The sequence below is a fragment of the Perca flavescens genome, chromosome 13, assembly GCF_004354835.1.
Source record: "Perca flavescens isolate YP-PL-M2 chromosome 13, PFLA_1.0, whole genome shotgun sequence".
NCBI lineage: Eukaryota > Metazoa > Chordata > Actinopteri > Perciformes > Percidae > Perca > Perca flavescens.
This window is the reverse complement of record NC_041343.1, coordinates 15426614-15448417: the sequence shown is the minus strand read 5'-3', so window position 1 is coordinate 15448417 and position 21804 is coordinate 15426614. Positions and strand designations below refer to the sequence as shown.

At 40.9% G+C, this 21804-nt stretch overlaps 1 protein-coding gene across 2 annotated transcripts; it reads right to left on the bottom strand.

Moving 5' to 3' along the window:
- Nucleotides 1–2379: 2379 nt before the first annotated feature.
- cxxc5a (CXXC finger protein 5a) lies at nucleotides 2380–20786 on the bottom strand. 2 transcript variants are annotated; one of them, XM_028595767.1, is made up of 4 exons: nucleotides 20616–20786; nucleotides 20438–20495; nucleotides 12229–13247; nucleotides 2380–3802 (listed from the first exon to the last, which is right to left on the bottom strand). In XM_028595767.1, the coding sequence occupies exons 3-4, from the start codon at nucleotides 13021–13023 to the stop codon at nucleotides 3758–3760; spliced, it is 840 nt and encodes a 279-aa protein (XP_028451568.1). In that variant the 5' UTR covers nucleotides 13024–13247; nucleotides 20438–20495; nucleotides 20616–20786; the 3' UTR covers nucleotides 2380–3757. The 2 variants fall into 2 exon arrangements, with proteins under 2 accessions (XP_028451568.1, XP_028451569.1); XM_028595768.1 differs by having other exon boundaries at nucleotides 2380–3799; nucleotides 20616–20784.
- Between the last annotated feature and the right edge of the window lie 1018 nt (nucleotides 20787–21804).

The window sequence follows — 21804 nt, the reverse complement described above, 5'->3', positions numbered from 1 at the left end:
ATGTGACCAACATCAATTGTTGCAAAGCAAAAAATATCTGTTGTAGTTTCTTTAGTTGCTGGCTTTCTCATAACACACTGTTAATCCTTTGAGTTGCCCAGCATTCGATAAGTCTGTATGATGTTATCATATATATATTGTAGCAGCGAGTGTTGTTATTAGTAGGCTTGTCCAATGTGCAAAATTCAAATCTGAAAACATCTGTGTCATCAGAGTTCGTACATGTTTTACAATTGAATAGAGAATACACCAATTTCAAAAGATCAGTTCTCAACAGGAGTATTGGCTGCTTTGATTTCTGTGGTTCAGAGTTTCAGCTTTTGATGGCATTCACACAAGTGGAGCATTCTGGGAGAGTGCAATATCAATGTATTCAATCAAAATAAAGAAAAGGACCAACTAAAAAATATTTCAATATGGATACCTTTGTCGCTACAACAGTTGGCACAGCAACCAGTGCCACTATCTTTTATTTATGAATAAACAGGAGTGCATCCTTGAGTAATAACATAACTTTAAAGTACATTTTAAATAAATATGAGTAATGTAAACACTTTTAACCAGTAGAAACCAATTTAGTCTAAAATGAAAAAAGTGGCAGACTATAATGCACAGTGGAAAATACACTCTTTAACACAGTATGCCATGTATGACCTTTGTTTGCTTTTGTAACTTCCTTCCACATGTCCTCATCCCTCAGTACACAGAAATAAATGACATATCCCTAGCTATAAGTCATTTTATAATAACATTTTAACTTCCTAAAATCTAAGCGTATCACATTCTATTCAAATTAATGTTGCAGCACACTGTCTAGTCTTTCCCATGCCGTTTGCATGACACTGAAATGTCTGTGTATTTTCATACAGTAGATCTAAACGTCATATAATGTTGTTGTTTAGTAAGATTATGCATAAAAAGAACTTTAAGAAAACCTCCCTTTGATATTCACATATAGCACATTGTGTTCCTTGATGGCCATACAGTGAAAAAGGGTCACTTCTGACTCCTCAGCACTTTGGCCTGTGTACTCACTTGCAAAGCTTGTGTTTTTTCCTCGTGTTAGTCACATTTTACAAGCAACATTCCTCCCTCCTCAACAATTGGACTGCATCAGTTCCTGCTATCTCCCCCGTTCGAAGAAGGTGGCGAGCGAGCCGAGAAGGGGCCAGCCTGTGCAGGGGCATTTGGATGGGGGGAAGGGCATGTCTGCTGGCGATGAGGGTGAGTAGATCAGTGCGGCTCAGAGTCTGTGAGGCAGTGATAAGATTCCAGGATTTTCCCAGTGTGACAGGCCTGCTCACCAAGCCGTACACCCCTCTGCATGAAGAACCACCATCAGCTGACACCCCTGCCCGCCATCTCCCACCCCTGGGCTGCTACACCTCAGCAGGCAGCAGCCACAGTCACCTGCAACCACACCCCACACTTAAAGTCTTAATCTCTTATTTTTCTGTCTCAGGTGTAAATGTGAAGTACATGGATGATTTTTTTTTTTTTACTTTCCAGTTGTGTGCTTCCACACTATACACTAGTTGTGCTGTCTCCTTCTTTCTCTCTGGCTCACTTCTCTTTCTTTATCTCTGCCTCAGTCCCCCCTCCCCACTCCCTCTCCCTTGGATGGCAGGTCAGGCAGTGAGCTGTGCGGGCTCAGAGGAGGTAAGGACGCCGCGGTGCACATTAATAATGAAAGGCCTTAGCCGCCACCCCCCCACCACCACCCTAGACACACACACACACACACACACACACACACACTCCCCCCATCGCCATGGCGATGGCACTAGCCCAGCACTGTCACGGGGGCTGGGAATATAGCTACACTCTCCAACCCTCAGCTCGCCAAGCTGATCACGAGCTCGTACACAAGCCCACCATACTGGGCCTTCACCGAGGATATTCGCTAATTAAAAACACTCAGTACTTCGGCTGCGGCAGAAATCTGCATCTACTTCCCCACCTGGATATGAAAGAGTGACTATGGAGCTGTGAAAAAAATCTGTGAGAATCATCACTTAGCAGGAAATGGAAATTCACTCTTGTGTCACAGACCTTAGGCATTAGAATTAGTTATTACACCCATGTGAGATTGACCACATTTTGGAAAGGTTTTTTAAATCAGCACTGCTTTCACTTATCCACGTCTTTATCCAAACTTCGCTCCCTTCTACTCCATGTGTGCATAACACATCCAGCAATAAACACAGACAATTTATTCATGCTTCTTATGAATAGCCTTAATAGCTCTCAAGACAAAACAAGGTAGGTTAAATGTCACAAAGATCTTAAAGAAGAGAGAAAATGATTGACAAAAGATAAGATTTAAGGGGATTTTCAGGAGGTTTTGTGCATTTTAAAGAAACACTGCAATCAAAATTGTTCTTATTCAAACATGTTTTAAATCATTTTGGTTACATTTTAGCATTTTACCATCAGTTATTCCACTATAGGAAGATATTACAGAAGCAGTGAGAGAAATATCTCAGTCAAACCAAGGACATCATGGTGATCCATGCCACCACCTGATTTACTTTTAATGAGTTCTGCTCGCATTAGAATCTTTCAGAATTTTCAACACCATCCAATTATAAAAGAAATAGGAACATTTTTTTCGTATTCTTCGAAAATGTATAGTTAATGTTTCTTTTTGTCAAACCAGCAGTTTTTCTTTTTTAAAAAAACATGCAAATAGACAAGACAAACATCAGAATTGTAAATTTTGACACGAATACATGCATTCCTTTTTATTCACAAAACCAGTCCAATTTTCTAAACAAATACAAAGATTGGTTATTTTTAAAAGCTGTAGCTACCCAGCAACATATCAAAATCATGAAAATATAACAAATAAACAGACAAATAAAAAAATGTAATCTTGTCTCAGTGCGTTCAGTAGGCTAGACTCAGAACAAGTGCTGTCTCTTACAGTGCTATTGCCCAGAGCAGTATTGGCACATGCTCAGTAGGGCCACAGTAACATAAGGCTGCCAGTTTCACTAAAGGAAAAGTTTGGAAATGCAGAGGAGGGCTGATTGAGGAGATTACAGTAGTGACGGCTCTGGAGAACAGCATCTTCAACCCAGTGAAGAATCTCTGGAGATCCGCCTGATAACATGACTTTTTTGAGTTTAGTTTAAATTCAAAATCAACAGCGTCACATTTTCAAACATTTTCTTTGTCTTTCAAAGACAAGCAGTGATCTGTCTGAAAACTAGACTCTAACGAAACGAATCATAAAATAGACAAGGGTTTAAGTAACATAATGGTGAGGAATTACAATAATGTTTGCCATTAGCCACTAGTTTTGAAATATAGCTGTAAATTTACATTCTCTACACAAGTACTGTATCTTTCCACACATGAACAACATTAACACCAAACACAGAAATTAGTTGATTGTCCACACTCAGTCCGTCATTTCTGTTTCTGGCAATGAACAGTTCCATGTTTAAGCAACAGAAAAAAACCTGCTGGAAAAAGGACAAAAGGTACCAAAATGGAAACATAGAAAAGGGAATGAAAGTTGCCATAGATGCTTTTCTTTAAGCTTCATTTTTGGTTCAAGGAATAAGTAGGTGCATCCATTACCCCGAATGATTTTTTTTTTTCTGCTTTTTTTTTTTTTTTTTTTTTTTTTATATAATTTTTATTTGTTGCTTGTTTGTTTGTTTATTAGCCAGTGTCTGTTCCGGAGACAATCCAGGAGTTGGCATTGCACTTGATGGCAGAGCTTTGGGTAGGGAGTGGAGGAGGAGTCCTACTGGAACCACCGGAACGCCGCTCCTGTAGGAAGCATCACCTTCTTGCAGAAACAGAAGACAAGGAGGGGAGGGGAAAGGAGGGGAGGGAGGGGTGAGAGAGAGGAGAGGAGGTTGGAGTTGTTAATGAAAAGCAGCACATTTTTTTTAAATATAATCGCAAATCTACTACTTTAGTGAGAAGCTACAGTTTCTTCACTTGACAAAGAGGCATACATAGTGTTGCCGTCCTGTTCCTGCATTCGCCGTTGTTTAGGGCTGCAACAAGTGAGTATTATCAATATCGACTCATCTATACGTTGTTTTTGTTTTGCTTAATGTATGAAACGTAAAAAGAAAAAAGGAAAATCTGAAGTTATCAGAGCCCAAGGTGGAGTCTTTTAAATTGCTTCTTTTGACCAATCAACAGTCCAAAATTCAAATACATTCAATTTGCAATTTTACAACAACAACAACAACAACAACAACAACAGACAAAAGATGAACATCTTCACATTTTAGAAAGGTGGAACCTGTGAATGTTGAGTATTTCTAGTTGAAAATTTACCAACGATTTACATGATTGATGTCCAACAAGTTAATCGATTAACTTCTGTTCCACTCATTCTCCCTGGATGAGCAGTATGTGTGAAATATCTGCATTCTGCATTGTATTGTCCAACAGTTGCCCCCCTCCTTCCTCAGCACCACCACAGGAATGGGCTTCAGTCCCGGCTTCACACAAAACCTGATATGCCACATTTATTATTTAGCCACCACACGCGTTGCTCTCCCACACCATCAATGATTATGCAGCTCTCTGTCTCTCGTTCCTCTTTCACTGTGGTTATCTGTGCCTCTGATTGCATTGAGCAGGAGTGGCACACATGCATGCAGCTGCAGGGCTCAGCAGTGGCCTGCCAGTCAGGAGATAGAGAGCTGCTCGTGGTCCCTGGAGCTGCAGCGCGTCTGGCGTCCTGCAAAGTGCAACTCAATTCTGCAGCACGGATTCTTCCGTAAGCCTGATCTGCCTGGAGCGATGCAGGAGGAGCTCGACAAACATTTATGCACCCACACACACTCTCACACCGAACCAATATGTATTCAAGTACAGTCACACACCTCCACACACAGTGGCACGTTAACCGACACTCACAATACACCCCCCATTCACACCAAATAGTGAGACTGTTAAACTAAAATTCTCATGGATGGACGATGGATGCAGATTCACTTTTCCACCAGTACTCTACAGGAGAGGGCTTAATAGGGATCCATACATACTGTGAGATACACACACCCATGCATACAGTCACACTTATCTAATGGAAAAGAAAACAGAATATGTACTGCATGTTAGTGTCATGCACCATTCACATAACTGTATTGCCCTCTGAAGACATAAAAAAAATTTAAATTCTATCTGAATTCCAATGAAAAAAAACAATATGTAACCTGAATATAATCATATTTAAAATTCAGTGCGTCTTGTTGCGCCGCTCTCTTGCACAGCTGTAGTGAAATTATGAGTTTTTCAAAAAGGCATCGGAAGCAAATTTGCTTGACACTAAAAACAATACCGGCCCTAATTACTTTTCAGGCCCACTTAAACCATTCCACTACCCTCAAAGTGTTCTTTTGAATGCTATTGTTCATATCTTGACATGAAACTGAGTAACAGCGGGGTTCATGCTCCACAGGTATCATATACTTCCATTTTGAAAGTTTACTCCTGCTGACAAAAATGAAACATTTTCGCTCGGGTAAAAAGACTTCAAACAAGGTAATTACTCTGGTGATCTCAGCCAAATATAACCCACACTGTGCTTTATTTCTTGAATTGGCTCAATCAGGAATAATCTATCAGCAGAGACACTGAATGCCACAGTGCTGTTTGTGGCCCACATAAAGTATGCATGTGCCAGTTCATCTCAGCCTCTCAACTTCATATCAATTCTCAAAGATGTAGCAAATACATACATATTTAGGAAATTATTTTTGGCTCAAATGAATATTAATAGGAACCACAAACCTGGAGGTTAACAGCCAACATATTGCCGACATTATTTTATGGTCTGTGTGTTAAGTGTCGTTGGCCCATAATCCATCTCTGATGACCTTTCTACAGCAGTGCTCAGCTGTTAAGAAGACAGTCAGAGGGCAACAACATCTGGCGCTGCCACAGATGTCGAAAATGTGGTATTGGCCGGACTGACCACGACGTAGTGTGTGTAAAGAAAAACAACTACTTGAAATATAAATGCTGTTTTTCCTCATTATCAAACATGAGCAATCAATTGAAAAATGGCTGCAGTTCAGGGATAGAAAAACCCTTCCTTCACCAACACTGATTGCGCAGGTTCAAACAGATGGAATCTGTGGGTGTGAAGTGGCCAATCACTGAAATCAATGGATGTGTTTTTCACACAAGGTAACTTGAATTTTGTGTTAGCATAACACAAACAATTTGTGTGTAACATACAACAAAAGTTGGAGAAGAAAGCATCTTTAAATGAGTAAATCCACCACAACGTGGTCCTTAAGATTACAGCACATGTCGTAAGGTGTTACTGATGCAAATTCCTGTAAGTCACTTCAAGCCATCATGAATTCAATTTTTGCCCTAGGGCACCACTGAGCCTTCTGGTTATTGTTTTCATGGCTTTACCATCAACAATTGTGAGAATTCCCTTTTGGACTCCCACAAGAAGAAAGAAAACCTGACAGGATGAACGCAAAGCATCTCCACATGCAGTAGTGCACGTGGGATGTAACACTGTCTGCAGCTCACAAGGAGCGGAAAAGTAAACCTACTGAATCAGAACACCATTGATCTCCAGCTGGCATAAACACCTACAGTTTTTCTGGCTGAAGGGGTGAAGCGTTTTCCTCAACCTGCTCTCCCTTCCAGAAGTCAATTGTGATGGATATGTAAATACGCTGATACAATTTCTCTTACTGGACCAATACGTACATCTTGTAGCCAGTGCAGGAGTATTAACACACACAATCTGATCCATCAGTTCAACCCATAAATCCTGTATTAAGTTATTTTGCATGTCCAGGTCACTGGTGTAAATGGGGCTGCAACTAACAATTATTTGTGTTGTGAATATGTCTAATATTATGCTAATGATATATGCAGTGTGATAAATATTAAAGCTAACGATCCAAATCTTTTCACACTAACCATCAATACTCATGTCCAGTAATCACAGGTCAAAAGACATGTGGGCATCTAGGTTAAAACTGGGCTACATTTGGTTGATAATTTAAATATTATTTTGATATTAAGGTTACATATGATGGTTGTTTCAACAGCATGGATTTATTTGATTGAAATGCTGTTAAAACAACTGTTAAATGTAACAAAAATGTTTAAAAAAACATGTTTTATACACATCTAGAAGTTTTAACCTGCAAATTACAAAAAAACGGTGCTTACTTCTTTTTTACAAATAAAGCCACTGCCTCTCTTTTGTGTAAAGCTCTGTTTGGTTAATGTCCTGTAATCCAGAAGGCAGTCAACAGTACAGCACCTTGGCTACCTCACTTTCCTTCTCCCTCTTTCTGTCTTCCTTAGCCTCCTCTGTCCACTCCAAATTTGTCCCTCTGTCTGCCCAGCAACTTCCCCACACATCCATGTGTCTTGGTGTCACTCTGCGTGCCTGTCAGTTTGCATGAGCCTCTTCTGTCCTGACTGTCTGGTGTACGCAGTCTGGGAGGCAGGAAGGACCATGAGGGAATACGCTACTCCCATATCAACGTCTGATACTGGCAAAATGGCCCCCAATGGACCACACTAGTATGTCCTGTTGTGAGCTGTGTCTGATGACAAAGAAGCACAGTTTTTGACACAACCAATGAATTTCATTATGAAATTATTATATATTAATATTCTATAAGTAGACAAAGACAAAAACTCCGCTCCTGTCTTATAATATTTTCAAATATTACCCACCCACCGGTACAGTACATCCTGAACGTGCACATACAAGTAAAAACAAGATACATTACAACTTCCTAACCCCGATTCTTCTTTCTCTCTGTGTTGAACAGCAGCGCTGAGACTGACACTACTGGAGGGTATTCAAACATATAGCAGAAAGGAACTGCCTTCCCACTTATTTCTCTCAAATGTAGCATTCCCAGAATAAATCCAGACATCTTCAGCCAGTTAGCTATGAGGTGGCAAAGGCTTCAGCATGCTAACTCCCCCTCACTTGCCAATTTTACGCTCCTCTTTGAGCTGCCATGAGCTTTCAATGGAAACCGTCAACAACCTTAAAATAAGCACACTGCTGCTGCTGGACCGCACTTGTGTACCGACGCGTATACGCTCACAGGCTCGTACAAACGCATGAACGTAACCCTTCACGCAAATAATGTAAAACAGAGCCAAAGTCTTTTTTACTCAAATGTGTGTGTGCACACAAAAAGCAGTAAAAACCATCTGGCAAACTGACCGCAAGACACATGTTAAATAAGTCGTCATGCCCCTTTACAGATTGCACACTGAGTATAACAGCCACAGCAGACGGGGATGTGCCGCTCTATCTTTGATTGGAGGGGAATGTGACACTCAGGGGCTGTTTGAGCTACAGCTGAGGCTCACTGCAGTTCACTCTGAAAGCCGGGACGATCTTCTCCTCTGGCACAGGTGCTGAATATGCATTAAGGGGAAGCAGGAATTTCACTTACAGAAGCCCTGTTTTAAACACAGAAAAAACATACGGTAATTGACATTATTACATCAACTACTTGTTATTGACATTTGCGATTTACTGCTGACTCTCTGCTCTCTACTGACACAGCACATCTTCCATGAATCTCATTCTCTGACATTTAGCTTGTACTGATGACATCACGCTCACTGACAGTGCGGCCCATGCCGTATTCTCTGATCTAATCACCTGCTGGACAAGAGCTGTTGACTTAATAACAAAGCCATTCGAGACAACTACTAGACTGCTAATGGGAAATGTATGAGCGGATGAGGACAAATAAAAAAGCAGGCAAAATTGAAAATGTACTACTGTCAGAGCTCTGTACGGGGGAAAAAGGTGAAACTGCAGTAATGTAGAAAAATCAAGTTTGGGACAAAGAGGTAACAGGTTGCAGATCTCTTTGATGGTTTCCTGATTGAAAGAGAATACTAGTCTAATTTTAACTTAAAAACTAGTTACTATCCAGGTGTATTTTACATGCTGTCAGTTGTGTTGCAATACACATGTATAGTCACATTATCTTTCTTAAAAAAAGTCATGCTGTGGGTTGTCAGGTGATTGAGGTTAAGGTTTGATTCATGCCTTCTGTGTGGGTAGATGTGCAAAAGCTGCAAACTTTGGCACAAATGTTTTTTGCCTTCTCCCATTGCAATCTCGTGCTTAAAGCATTCAGTACATCTGTGGCACTGCACAAACTTTTAGCTCTCTGAAAAGTCACTGCTTCTTTGTACATATGTCACATTTCATCAATGTGGCTTTTATTTTTTGCAATTAATGAGACCCTGATCATTACTGTATTCACATGTATTTCTATTTAATGAATGGACCAACTTTAGTGTAATATTATCCACATTTCAGCCAAGTGAAAAATATAAAACCTTCATGCTGACTCTGACATCTGATGGACTAGATCAGACAATGTTTCAGTCTATGAGCCGTTTTTTCCACACTGTTTGCTTTTGACAACTAGGCCTACACCGATTTTGTGCAGACGCTATCAGGAATGATATAATAGAGAAGTGTTGCCTACACAAGAAGCACACACTTTTAAAAGCACATATATTATCATTTAACAATATTTATTAGTCTAATATTGTCAAGCTGCAAGCAGAGATTAGCCTTCTTATTTCTGGTCTGAAAAAGGGAAATTGCTTGATAGACGCATTAGATAAATTAGCGAGTTGTACATACTTTGAGATGTCAGGAGTCCAAAATGTGTGCAAGGTAATTAGGGCTACAGTACATACGATTAAAGTCAATATTCAGACTGCTATTATTCTTGGTACTTGGAGGCTTGGCAGGTTTATGGTACCCTGGAGTTTCTTTCATATGAGGTGGCCACTGGCAACATCAGCAGACTGACGTCTCAAGCAACATGATGACCTATATCAACATCAACATGCATGAATATTCAAGCCCCTTTGGGTTTGGCATCACTGGTGTGAATGACTGGTATTAGGCTAACTGCCATGACAACATCAATAGAAAATCATAAATTAAATTGCTTTCTGTTACAGACATTAAGTCTTACCACCTATATAGCGAGCTGACGTTTCACCATTTAAGTGAATCATCAACGAAGCCAAATAAAGCCTCTCATTAATTTGCAACAATGAACAATGCAACAGTGAGAACAACATGCTAGTATTCAGACACTTCAGTCTGATTCTCAACTTGTGACAAAGTCAGGTTTTTTTCAGTTGCAATGGCCCGTGATGACAAGCGTGTCAATCCTTCAGTTTCACACTATCAAAGGAACATGCCACGGTTCTTGAAAGTTTTAATTTATTCACCGTCATACAAATCATGTTCCCAATTTTGCTATGTACTTTTTAACTGTTTTAAAATGTGCTCTTCTTCGTGGCCCAGGCAACCATTGGTTTCCATTTGGCAACCTATGGGATGAAAATTGTTGCCAATTACATTGTAAAGTCTAAATTATTGTTGTGTGATGAAAGGCTGACTTTTCACATCAACCTGTGCAGGTGTAAGCACAGATTTATGATTCATGTAGGTGTAAGCACAGCCTTAGAAATTACAACAGCATAAATCTGACAACGATTAAACCAGGCAAAATCTTCACTGTGATGAACACAAGTCAAGACAACAAGTCCTCCAAATACAAAACTACTGAATCTATTGTTTGTAACTGCCCATTAGAACGACACAGAAGAGTTTTCTGATGTGACGCCATTATCAGCAGAACAACATTATTTGCCTGTGCCTTCCAAAACTGTTGCAAATCACTGTTGGAAAATTCATCAGTTTTATGATGTTTTAATTAAGTTAATTTAATTAAGTAAATCATATACACTAGTAAATGGGCTAAAACATGCAAAAAAACATTTATATGGCCTTTTAAAAGATCTAACCCTGTGTGTGCACAAATACGTGAATATGTGTAGCTGTATTATCATGTTGGTTGGATATCTTTTGCGGCAAAGAATGGAATTGTCCAGTCGATCTTAAAGCTCCATTAACATCAGTGACCTAAGCTAACTAGGTGAATCTTACATTTAAAATGGCATCACACTGTACTGTGTTTTCAGTTTGTGTCACTCAAAATCTTCCAATAACCAAACCATCCCCTTTAATTATGTAGCAGTTTTTCCGTGGATGGCCGAAGTCGGCACATAGAGATTTAACAACCAACATTTCAGCCCACAAACAAGAGGCCAAGCTGTCACCCTCAATCAACATCAGAAAGAGAAAGAAGTAAAGCCATTAGCAGTTTGAAGCACAAATCCAGTTTGTGTCAATTAGACCAGAGGCCTTCCTGTTCACACTGTGTTACATATCTATCAATTCATTATGTAATGCCAAAGTGACACTATTATTCATTGATCCCAAAAGTTTATTTCTTCTGAGATGCAACATCTGCTGACATTGTTTTCATGATTGGTCGTTCTGTCACAGCCGGTCTTAGTTAGGCCACTGAGGTAATGGAGGTAACAGATAGGAAGTTTGGAGGGCCATTTAGATGAGCAGGAGAGAAGGACACCGGAGAGAAGGACAGCATCAGCAAAAGTGGGTGTGGGGGGGGGGCATGTGCCACACTGACACCTGGCGCTCCAGATGACAGCGCTGTGCCCAGATGGACCTTGTTACATGCACACACATACCCACGCATGTACACTTACACACAAACACATACTGTACACATATTCACAATTACAGTCCACACAAAAAAAATTCTACGATTACAACATATACACAAAGAGGATGTACATGTGACCAAGCAGAAAATGCTCTACTGAAGGGAGTGCATTGTGTAATCTTTAATTTAAGATAGCGAATTAGCCTTCCAATTGAAAGATGTGGGCAGGGTGATTGTGTGGTTATGGTGGACGGATTAAAGACACCCCATGGTGCATGCTTACCCTGCACATAACCACAACACTCCTCACCACCTGTCATTTCCCTGCTTGTGGAGCCATTTCCCCACCAAAAAGCCTCCCTGTACTATTTCCCTGAAAGTGGAATTGTTTTCAGGTGTGAAGCCAAAATTTGTTTGTGATGTTTGTAGATCTCTCTATTATTATTTTTAAACAATTTCCCAGTTTTTCCCTGTGGATCAACTCTAAATGTTAGATCCCACAAAGATAAAGGTATGGCTTATTGGCTCTCTGGTTTCTCACCTGAGTTTTTGTCACTTTTTGCAGCCCTGTATTAACTCTTTGGATCAAAACCCTTTCAGCTTATTTTTTTGAACCCTAAAGACTGACCCACAATACAATGGCACATCATAACCACTACCCACTTACCTCCAGAGCAGCAGAGGGCTTCTTCTTCAGTTCCTCACATTTGCGAAACTTGCAGATCTGGTGGCCTGTTTTGCGATTCCGGCAGCTGCTGCATTGCTCGCAGTTAATCCGCCGTCGGCAAGGTGGGCACATGCCGCAACGTTTTCGCTTCTTTTTACCGGAGTTGATAGCAGAGGCCAGCTCGCTCTGCGCCGGGTACTCGGCCAGGCCGGCCATGTGTAGCGCGTTGTCCGCCAGAAACACTCCAGCCGGCGTCATGATGAAAAGCCCCGGGTTGAAGGGGAAACCACCCCCTACTCCATATGGGAAGTCAACAGGACCACCTACGGCATCCGTAACAGACGTACCCTCCAAGTCGCTAGCCCCCGAGCCTGCGTCTCCACCGCCAATTCCCACTCCCATGCCCCCAGGCAGGAGCATGTGCTCCATACCGGCCCGCTTTAACAGGGCTGCTGCCTGGGCAAAGTGCAGCAGGCCATTCTGTCCCTCTAGAACCTGTTCTAGGGTCCGGTCCAACTTGGCTGCTGTCAGTGCAGAGACAGTGGGCTGGGGCTGCGGGGGTGGCTGAGGCTTGGCTGAGTGGCTCTTAGTCTCACCATTTTCCTTGTGTCCATTGCTGGTGGCAGAGGAGACTGCTGTATACTGGGAGAGGGTACGGGACTTTTTAAGGCTCTTACTGAGGGGCTCACTGATGATGCCACTGCGGTTCCTGCGTTCTATAACAGGAGAGTCCTGTTTGCAGTTACTCCGCTCATGGTCCTCTGTCCGGCTCCCCTCCGACAATCCGCTAGACATGGTCCAGAGCGTATGTGCCTGGGTTGAGGGTGAGGGCAGAAAGGGGGCAGGGGTGGGCGAGGAGGGGGAGCAAAGACCTTTTCTCGGTCCGTTCTGTGCCCCGGTGGAAGTGGCGCCTCACCTCAATGGACCAACGAGCCAGCCGACAACAGGCAGGCCCCGGAGCCTTCTGCCCGCACTACAGCTCAGCCCTCATCCACGTTCTTCCATGGGCCATCTGGAAACTTTACACAGGGAGAGAAGAGAGGTAAATGATCACTTCACCAAAACACTGAAACTCAAGAGATACATTTCCATTTTTGTTCAGGGTCAGCTTTGGCAAATGCAAGAAGAACTGAGAAGATGAACATCACCTTTTAAGTTGATATGCCAGACGTTAAGAAGCAACATTAGCATTCATTTGTCTTTCTGGCTACCTGAAGAACATAAGTTCCGTATTCACTCAGTTTTAGCTCAGTTTTAGGTCTCCAACTCCAAGGCATGTAAATGCTCCATGGTGTTCACCAGATAGTTGCTACCTGTGTATGTCTGCTGTTTGGCCAGGTAGTGTACAATGGGGGGTTTTAGAGCTGCCTGCTGCAGCTTAAAAGGGCTTTTTGAGAGCGGTGAGACATATATACATTGTTATTGTAAATAATTCTGGGCTCACTAATGAAAAGAAAATCAATTTTCTTTGTTCTGTCTCTCGGCTTTTGGCTATATATTTCTTCCCAGATTGTTGTGTGAGAGTCTAATAAGGGAAACATAGATATCACAATGTTATACACTCAGATCAATGAGTATATGATTGTTAATAAATAACTGTAACATTTCTTAAATGAAAGGAAGGGAAATACAATTTATTGATAAAGTCGGTCTTAAATATTAGGGACATTATTACAGATAAATACTGTTAAATTCACAAATGACTAACTTCCCTTAAAAATATAAAATAATCTGTTTTTGTTCGCACCGAACACAGAACAAATGATAGATCAAGGTTTACGTGGGTACCATTTTCAAGCAGGTAATAAGGTAACAGATTAAGCTCAGTTTACACATTTGTAATTACAGAGTATTCCAGGTGAGAATATAAAAGAAATACCCATAACCACACAGTTTATATCTTGGTCAAGATTTTCAGGGCTAAAAATGTAAAACATGTATTGGCCCCTGTCTGTGTTTAATTCTGATGTGTACGTAAGCTATAAGTGTCACTGACTCCTATTGTATCAGAGCACTACAGCAGCTACCAACAGGTATTGAAGACTAGGTAAACTGACTTAGAACATTTATTTTTATTTCAGTATTTAACTCAGTTGTTTGCATAATTTGGCATTATGTAATATTTTTATATTTATTACTTGTCAAATGATGTCGAGTTTGTTAAGTCTGCTGATTTAGTGTTGAGGTTCTTTTTTTCAGGCATCTGAACTTAATATCTTTAAAGTTGTATGTCTTTTGATTGCTATCATTGTATAGAAATAATGTTCTATCCGATTACTTTTAAAGATCAAACCTGTGGCAAAATATTATATGAAATGGAGCAGTGGGGCTTATGAAGAGACTTCCCCAAGGCTAGGAGTGAGAGACTCCCCACTGGAAAGAGATGCATCCATCCACCGGCCTTTAGCGTAAGATTCCTGTGACTGCTCATCTATGAAAAGAAAAACTGTGCCGCTACTCTCCTGACCTGTCCATGTTCACAAACAAGCGTACCACCTCCCACAGAAAAGCTGAGGAAATGGCCGGGCCAGTCCTTATAAGGGAAACAAAGAGAAAGGGAGGGGAAGAGGATGGAGGGGGGGGGGGTGTGCAGTGTGTGGAAATTGGAAGGCCAGAATTAGTGGGAGGTAAAGCTTCAAAGGCAAGAGCACAGCCCCCACATTCTCACCAGCTCAGGGGGATGTGGCGCCAGCGAACCAGAGCCAGCTCCGCAGCCCCTCAGCCTCATAGTTTCAGTTTCTCCTACTACAGCACTGACCAGGGTCCGGTTTCCCTAAGGCATCTCAAACTAACTGCATCTCTGCTCAGTTGTGGTTGAATGCATAACAGCACTGCAAATCATCAGAGTGATACATGGGGGATTTGTGTCTTTATGGAATATTGGACCTGAAATGATATATTTAGTGGACAGATATAAATACTTCAATGTTGTAAGAAGTGATTTTTCATTAAGTTTTTACTGTTTTAAATTAGCTCTATGGCAGCTGTGCATTTACGTAAAGTAAATCTGGCTATCTATGTGTACAGCGACACATTTCTTGATTAATCATGGCTTGAGAGAATATCCAGCTCTGATCCAACTGCTTTATCAATGTTCTTAATACAGTAAATGTGATAAAAGACTTGAGTTTTCACATCATTAATGAACTGGCATATTATCAATAGCTAGAAAAAAATTAGTTCTCACGACAGCTACAAAGTGACAAATTTGGCAATCGCGTCTCCTGAAAACATATCACCTATCAGTTGTAAGATAATAATTCGGCCAGGGAAGTATTATGTCAACAGCTGACCTGCTGATGACACCACTGGTTTTAAAAAGGCAAATGACATTTAATTTAGCTGCTGTTCCTCCATAGGGTTGGAGATCGTGATAGTATGGATATGACACAATACTTTTTTCATACTGTTGACTTGCTTTGCGTCAATCCCAGCAACCCCTGTTGTACGAGGATAACACAGTGACACACACACTGGTTTTGTTTTTTTAGTAAAATATTAAAACTTTGACAAATGTCTGGACTTCAGGTAAGCTCAAGTTTCATTTGTATTGTAGCTGAACACAGTGTTACAATCGCTAAATACTTCAGTCATTCTTCTCAATGCACAGTGTTATACTTTGGTGATGTAAACCTATGCTATGTTTACAGAAAGACAATAATTTATACTTTATTAATCCCGCAAGTTTTCACTCTGTACCGGTCCACCACCATATTTTGTTCTGTATGCGGACCCTCTGGTTCCCAACCCAACTCCCTACAGACTGAGCTACTGTCACCCCATCACAAGCAGGTACATGTACTAATAACATATAGTTAAGGTATTTAATGGCCAACAACAATCCTATGATTTGTAAAACAAAATAAACCCATTTTAATAATTTTATTTCAAGTACTCATAGATAGTAATTTTATTGTGTGTCATTTCTACACATTTAGTTACCTGACAAAAATTGCAAACTGTACTTCCAAGTCAATATTCTGTCACAAATAAAAACAAAAATTCCACCAAACCAGTGTTGAATGACAAATTTGTATCTTACATGTTTGTTTGCACCACACCACAGTTGTTGCTTTGGTCTACCACACTGTGTAACAAATGAAAGCATGGTTACCTATTTTAGCCTCACACTCACTCTCCTCTGCTGTGTGTACATCTGACTTCCATCCAACTGACCTATCCGTCACAGTCTCTCCATCAACATCAACCCTGAACGTGGCATATAGTCTTACGCTAATCACCCTCCTCGACTTCCACTGTCATGGCTCTGCAGATCCCTTCACCACATCATTTACAGAGGAGGTTTATGTCCTTATGTGAACTGTGTCCTAAACCACAACTGCCTCTAGTACTGAGAGTATCAGCGCCATACTGCTGAAACCAGATAATTGGTGTCGTTTTGTCCTTTAAGCATGTATACTCAATTTCCTGTAATGCTATAGACTTAATTCTGTGTTTCACATTAAAGCCTTACACCTCAGGTTTCTTTGAATTGGCCTGACAAGAGCACTGTAATTAGTAGCCACATGTTAAAGCCTACAGTATAAGAGCTGCATTTCTTGCAACTCAAGCTGTCTCAGCATAAAAATAGGTGTACATATTAGCTATACCTGATATTTCCCTGAGTCTTTCTTCAACGTGCTACACAGGTTTGAAGGACAGAGATAAAGATCTGGATATAAATGGTCCGAATGATCAATACAGTCCAACAGCCTTTCTCAGATCGACCAATGAGCTCAGCTGGACGTTGTAGAGCGCAGGTGTGGCCGGAGAGGCATGATCTGACCCTACGATTTAAACATCCATAAAAAAAATTGGTGGCCTCTTGTTTAGGTAAATTCAAAACGGCAGCAGGAGCAGTCACTGTATTAATAAGACATTTGGAACTGTTTCTTTAATGCCTCATCTTCATTGTAATCTAAACTGAATCTGTTTTGTTAGTTTGTTACACTTTAAGGAAAGTAAAACGGATTGCTAGATAATTACTCTAGTTTTAATAGTCAATAAGTCATTAAGTGTAAAATATAGACAAGCCTGAGGAGATATAACACAACGTTCTTAATGTGATTATAAATGTAAATACACTTAGTGAAAATCTTGACATTAATTCCAGCCTGTTGAATCTGCTGAGTGATGTCAGTTCTTTGTCACTTTGTGGACACTTTGTGGACACTTTGTCAACAGTAGCTGACCTGCAGAACCTGAGAATGTGTTTAAAAGTGGTTAACAAAATGTCACATATGTTGATACATGATATACAGTATGGGTATTCATTTGTGTGTGAAGCTTGATTTTGTTGAATCTGCTAATAGCTTATAATTGAGTCTGGGTTCACATACACTGTAGCTGTTCTGTTAGTGACCATGTATACATTATTTTGTGCAAACAGTTATGAAAAGCAGAATGGAGTGTTATGTGAGTGTGAGATGTGGTGTTTTTATCCAGATATTCCGAATACTGTATTGATCCTTTGAGAGAAATTCTGTTTTTGCTGTCTCCCTGTTTGCTACTTGGCAATGCGGCCTGTAAATAGTTTCCCCAGCTTGTGTATAGGTTTGTTTATATCTAATAATTTGCATGAAACTTGCAGCTCAGTATCAGTGACCTGAGACAGACACTCAAATTAAAGGAAAGGTTTAACATTTTGGGAAATACATTTATTCGCTTTCTTGCAGGTAGAGAATATAGAAGAGATATCGACATTGATGTCTGTACTCTAAAGTCAGGAGACAGTTAGCTTAGCTCAGCATAAATACTGGAAACGGGGAAAAAGTTAGCCTGGATCTGTTGAAAGGTAACAAAATCAGCAGTTCTAACACTCATTAATTAACATGTGATATTCAGTTTGTTTAATCCGTACAATAACCAAAGTGTAAAAACAAAAAAATTTTGTTTATGGGTTATGCGCTAAATAAATTATTGGCCACAAACAGTTGCCAGGCAACCAGCGGAGACTCCAGGAAGTAACTGATCCTGGTCATGAAATAGTAACCCTCAGTAAAACATCAAACTGTCTTTTTAGCGGGCTGCTAGCGGTAGCTTCATACTTAGCGTACAAACATGTGAGTGATATCAATCTTGTATTTAATGTAACTGTGAAGTGAATAACATTTCCAAAAACCTTTCCTTTACGCCATAAGGCACAAATATGATTAGTAGGTTACATTCTGTATACTTGTGTATGAATTGTTGGAAAAAGCAGAGGTCTTAATTTTAATTAATTAACTAATATACAAATATATACAATATACAAAAAAGCTTAAATCATTGGTGAATTAAGTAGTACTTTAATAGATAATACTGCACATTACTTCCTAACAGCCACAGTGCAGATGAGTGAATTTTGTCAGCACTATGATACCTGTATGAGCATGGACAGTTCATTCAACACTCACATGCAGCTCTCAGCTTGAAAACACCTTCAAACTTTTTAACAGTTTCCACAAATAAAAATGAATGTCAGTCCACAATATAGTGACAACTGACTGATGGATGAATGGTTGGTTGGTTCAGTAGTAAAAGGTTAAGTCAAGTTAAGTTAAAAAGTTCGATCAATAGGTGAAAGAGAAATGAAGGAAAGCCTTTAGGGCCAGTGTGTGTTTATATTTCCCATTGATTTTAAGATTGTAGGCCAATCATCTTATTCAGAGCACAAATCAAAACATGAGAGAAACCACAAACTACCAGGAATCTAGGATGTTTTTCTATCATGGCTGCTTAAATAATTAACACACATTGACTTGGTGCCCACAGCAGCCTGATATTACACATGAAATCATTTAGTTTGGGAATGTGATGAACACATTGAAAGGATAAACTCAAGGTATGATCCTATGGAACTTTGATTAAATTAACCATTTACCCTATATCATGTTTGATAAGACAATTCACCTCCTTCAGGCAATGGAGTAGGCCAACTCTTGAATACGTTTCTGACGGCACTGCATGCGCAGGTGCCAGGTAATTGCAGTCAGCTTTTTAACGGAGGTGGGAAAAATATTGTCTAATTTCCTGCAGGTTTATGAGGCATTTGGCCCGCCACAAACTGTGTAGCAGCTGAGTTACACCTCTGGAGAAGCCAGAATACTTAATCCAGACGCGCTGTCTACATTCTCTATTCCTCCCACCTCCTGTCGACTGACGCGCGCACACGGACACGCACACCCTCCCTCGTGCATAGGTGCATACACTAGCAAACGCACGAACAGAGGAAGTTAAACATTAATAAGACTCACGGCTTCATCCATTGTCCATAGCGTCTTATTCTTCCTAATGAGGCTATATGCTCACAAAAAGTTAGTGGAGATTAACAACAAAGCCGTGCATACTGACACTTCAAATTATTCGCAAACATGTGGAGCACATGGACCTGCGATAGCCTACTGGTGGCTGATTGCAGGGGGATAACTGTAAATCTCCGCGGTGAAAGCTGCTGTACCTGGGAACTTTCTAATAAGGGCCGGAGAAAAAAAAGAAGAATATGACATTTGGAAAAAAGCTGATGAATTCTTCACCTGTCTTTACGAGAGTGGAACACTATGGTATCTGTTTAGGCTACTAGTGTATGCTGTTAGGGTTAAACAAAAGTTTAATTTAGGCTGTACAGGGTGACGATCAGGAAGAGTCTGTTGTCAAATGTAAGACTGATCCGACTCTAATGCGCGTTGATCATGATATATCGTTCATTAGCGCCAAGTTTAGTGCGCGTCATTAACAGCTGATTCACAATAAAGCATAGGGCGTTTGGTTCACTGTTGTGCCGATCCGTATCTGGAGGCGACTTTTTAAATAAAGAGAAATGAAGATTGTTCTTGAAAACCTGACAGCAGCTTGTTAAATACCCCTTTCATCCAAGCACAGTGCTGAAGAATCATTACCTGTCCATTCACCGGCGATTATAAAACCTTTATTTTGTTGTTTTCCACCAAGAGTAATTGGAGATCAAAATAGCTGGCTTTTGTCTGGACTCAGTGATCTATGACACGGTAGCCTATCTGCGGTACCAGCATATGGTCTGCAGTCGCACATTTGAGGATATAGCCGACAGAAGAGCGCCGGTTCACCCCGCTATAACTTGATCCTATTAGAAGATGACATCCCAACTTTCAGCAGACTTCAACAAAGTATGATCCCCCATCACCAACCCTACTCCCTCCCCTTCCATGTATCTGCATATTTGCAAACACGGGCCCATTTTATTCGCACCTACCAAAGCAGATCCGAGCAGAGGGGAGGGCTCCCACAGTCCGAGCGGTCCGTCTTTCAGCCTGCCGTGCAGAATGGTGACAAAAAAAGAAGAGGGCAGAAAAAAGCTTATTCTCCGTTAACAAAATCCTACAGAGTGCCTGTCTGTTAATGACAAATGTGAAAAGAAAAAAAATATTCACCGTCCGTTATTTTGGAAAAGCGTACTTTCTCTGAGGCTGAACGCGTGGGTTCCCCCAGCTTTCTCGGTCTTTGCAATCCCACCTCTACATCCCCGCTTGCAGAGAGGAACATGCAAACACATTTCATAGATTTTTGGAGCTTCGCGGAAAAACCGAAGTGGACTTTTCTGTGGTGCGCGCGCTTCAGCCGAGGCAATAATAAACCGAGAGAGGCCACGAGGTTCAGTGTGATCTCAGGACAGCTGAGGGGGGAGAGGTGTTGATTCAAAATAAAACTGAGGGCTGATCAAAGATGACTGTACTCTGCCTGAATAATTACTTGCTGTATGTCTCTTTAATAATGCTTCAGCTCGAATGATGATGATATAATTTATTCAAAATAACTAAATTATAAAGGTTAAAAAGGGTTAAAGGTGCGTAGCCGGATTTTTTTTTTAAGGGAGTGAGTTTATGCAACACAAAATTGCCTGGACGTGCGGGGATGGTTTTGTTTTATGATTAGAGGATAAAACATTAGATAGGCCCAATTAACTAAATATGTTTTAAGTGTTTATATCTGCATTGTCACATTGTTGTGACAAGTGTGACTTCGAATATTGTGTTATCTCGTTTTACGGAGTTGATGCAGGGTGGTGGAGGGTAAACACTCAGTTCACCCATCAATGTACAGTATTTGGAGAACAGAGTTTATCCACCATGCAAGGCTGACAGAAATCAGCCCCATCCCCGGTCGCTCCTCCTCGCGCTCAGCCAGAGTCCACTCCACCTCTTTCGGCTGTCCTGTCTGCTGGCAGGCGGCCAATCCAAGTGTGTGGAAATGACACCGCCAGGGCGGCAGAGATTTTCCTTCATTTCTCTCCTTCCCGATCGCAGACTGGCTGACATTGGCTAGAAAGTGGAGCAGCTCGTCAGGGACAATCAATGCGAATCGATCGAGCTGTGCGGTTGAGGCTCCAGAGCTGGAAAATATCGCGGCAGCTGAAGAGAGAGAGAGGGAGAGAGAGAGAGAACGAGAGAGGAGGGGGTGTTCTACCAACTCTGCCAGTAGCCAACCAACCTCCCTGCAAACAAATATGCTCTGGCTCTCATAAACATGACACTCACATAGTATACTAAAGTCAAAAAGCCAGCAAATGCGTAATTACGCACGGGAATTGTTCCAAACTTATAAACAGTAGATGTTATGTCC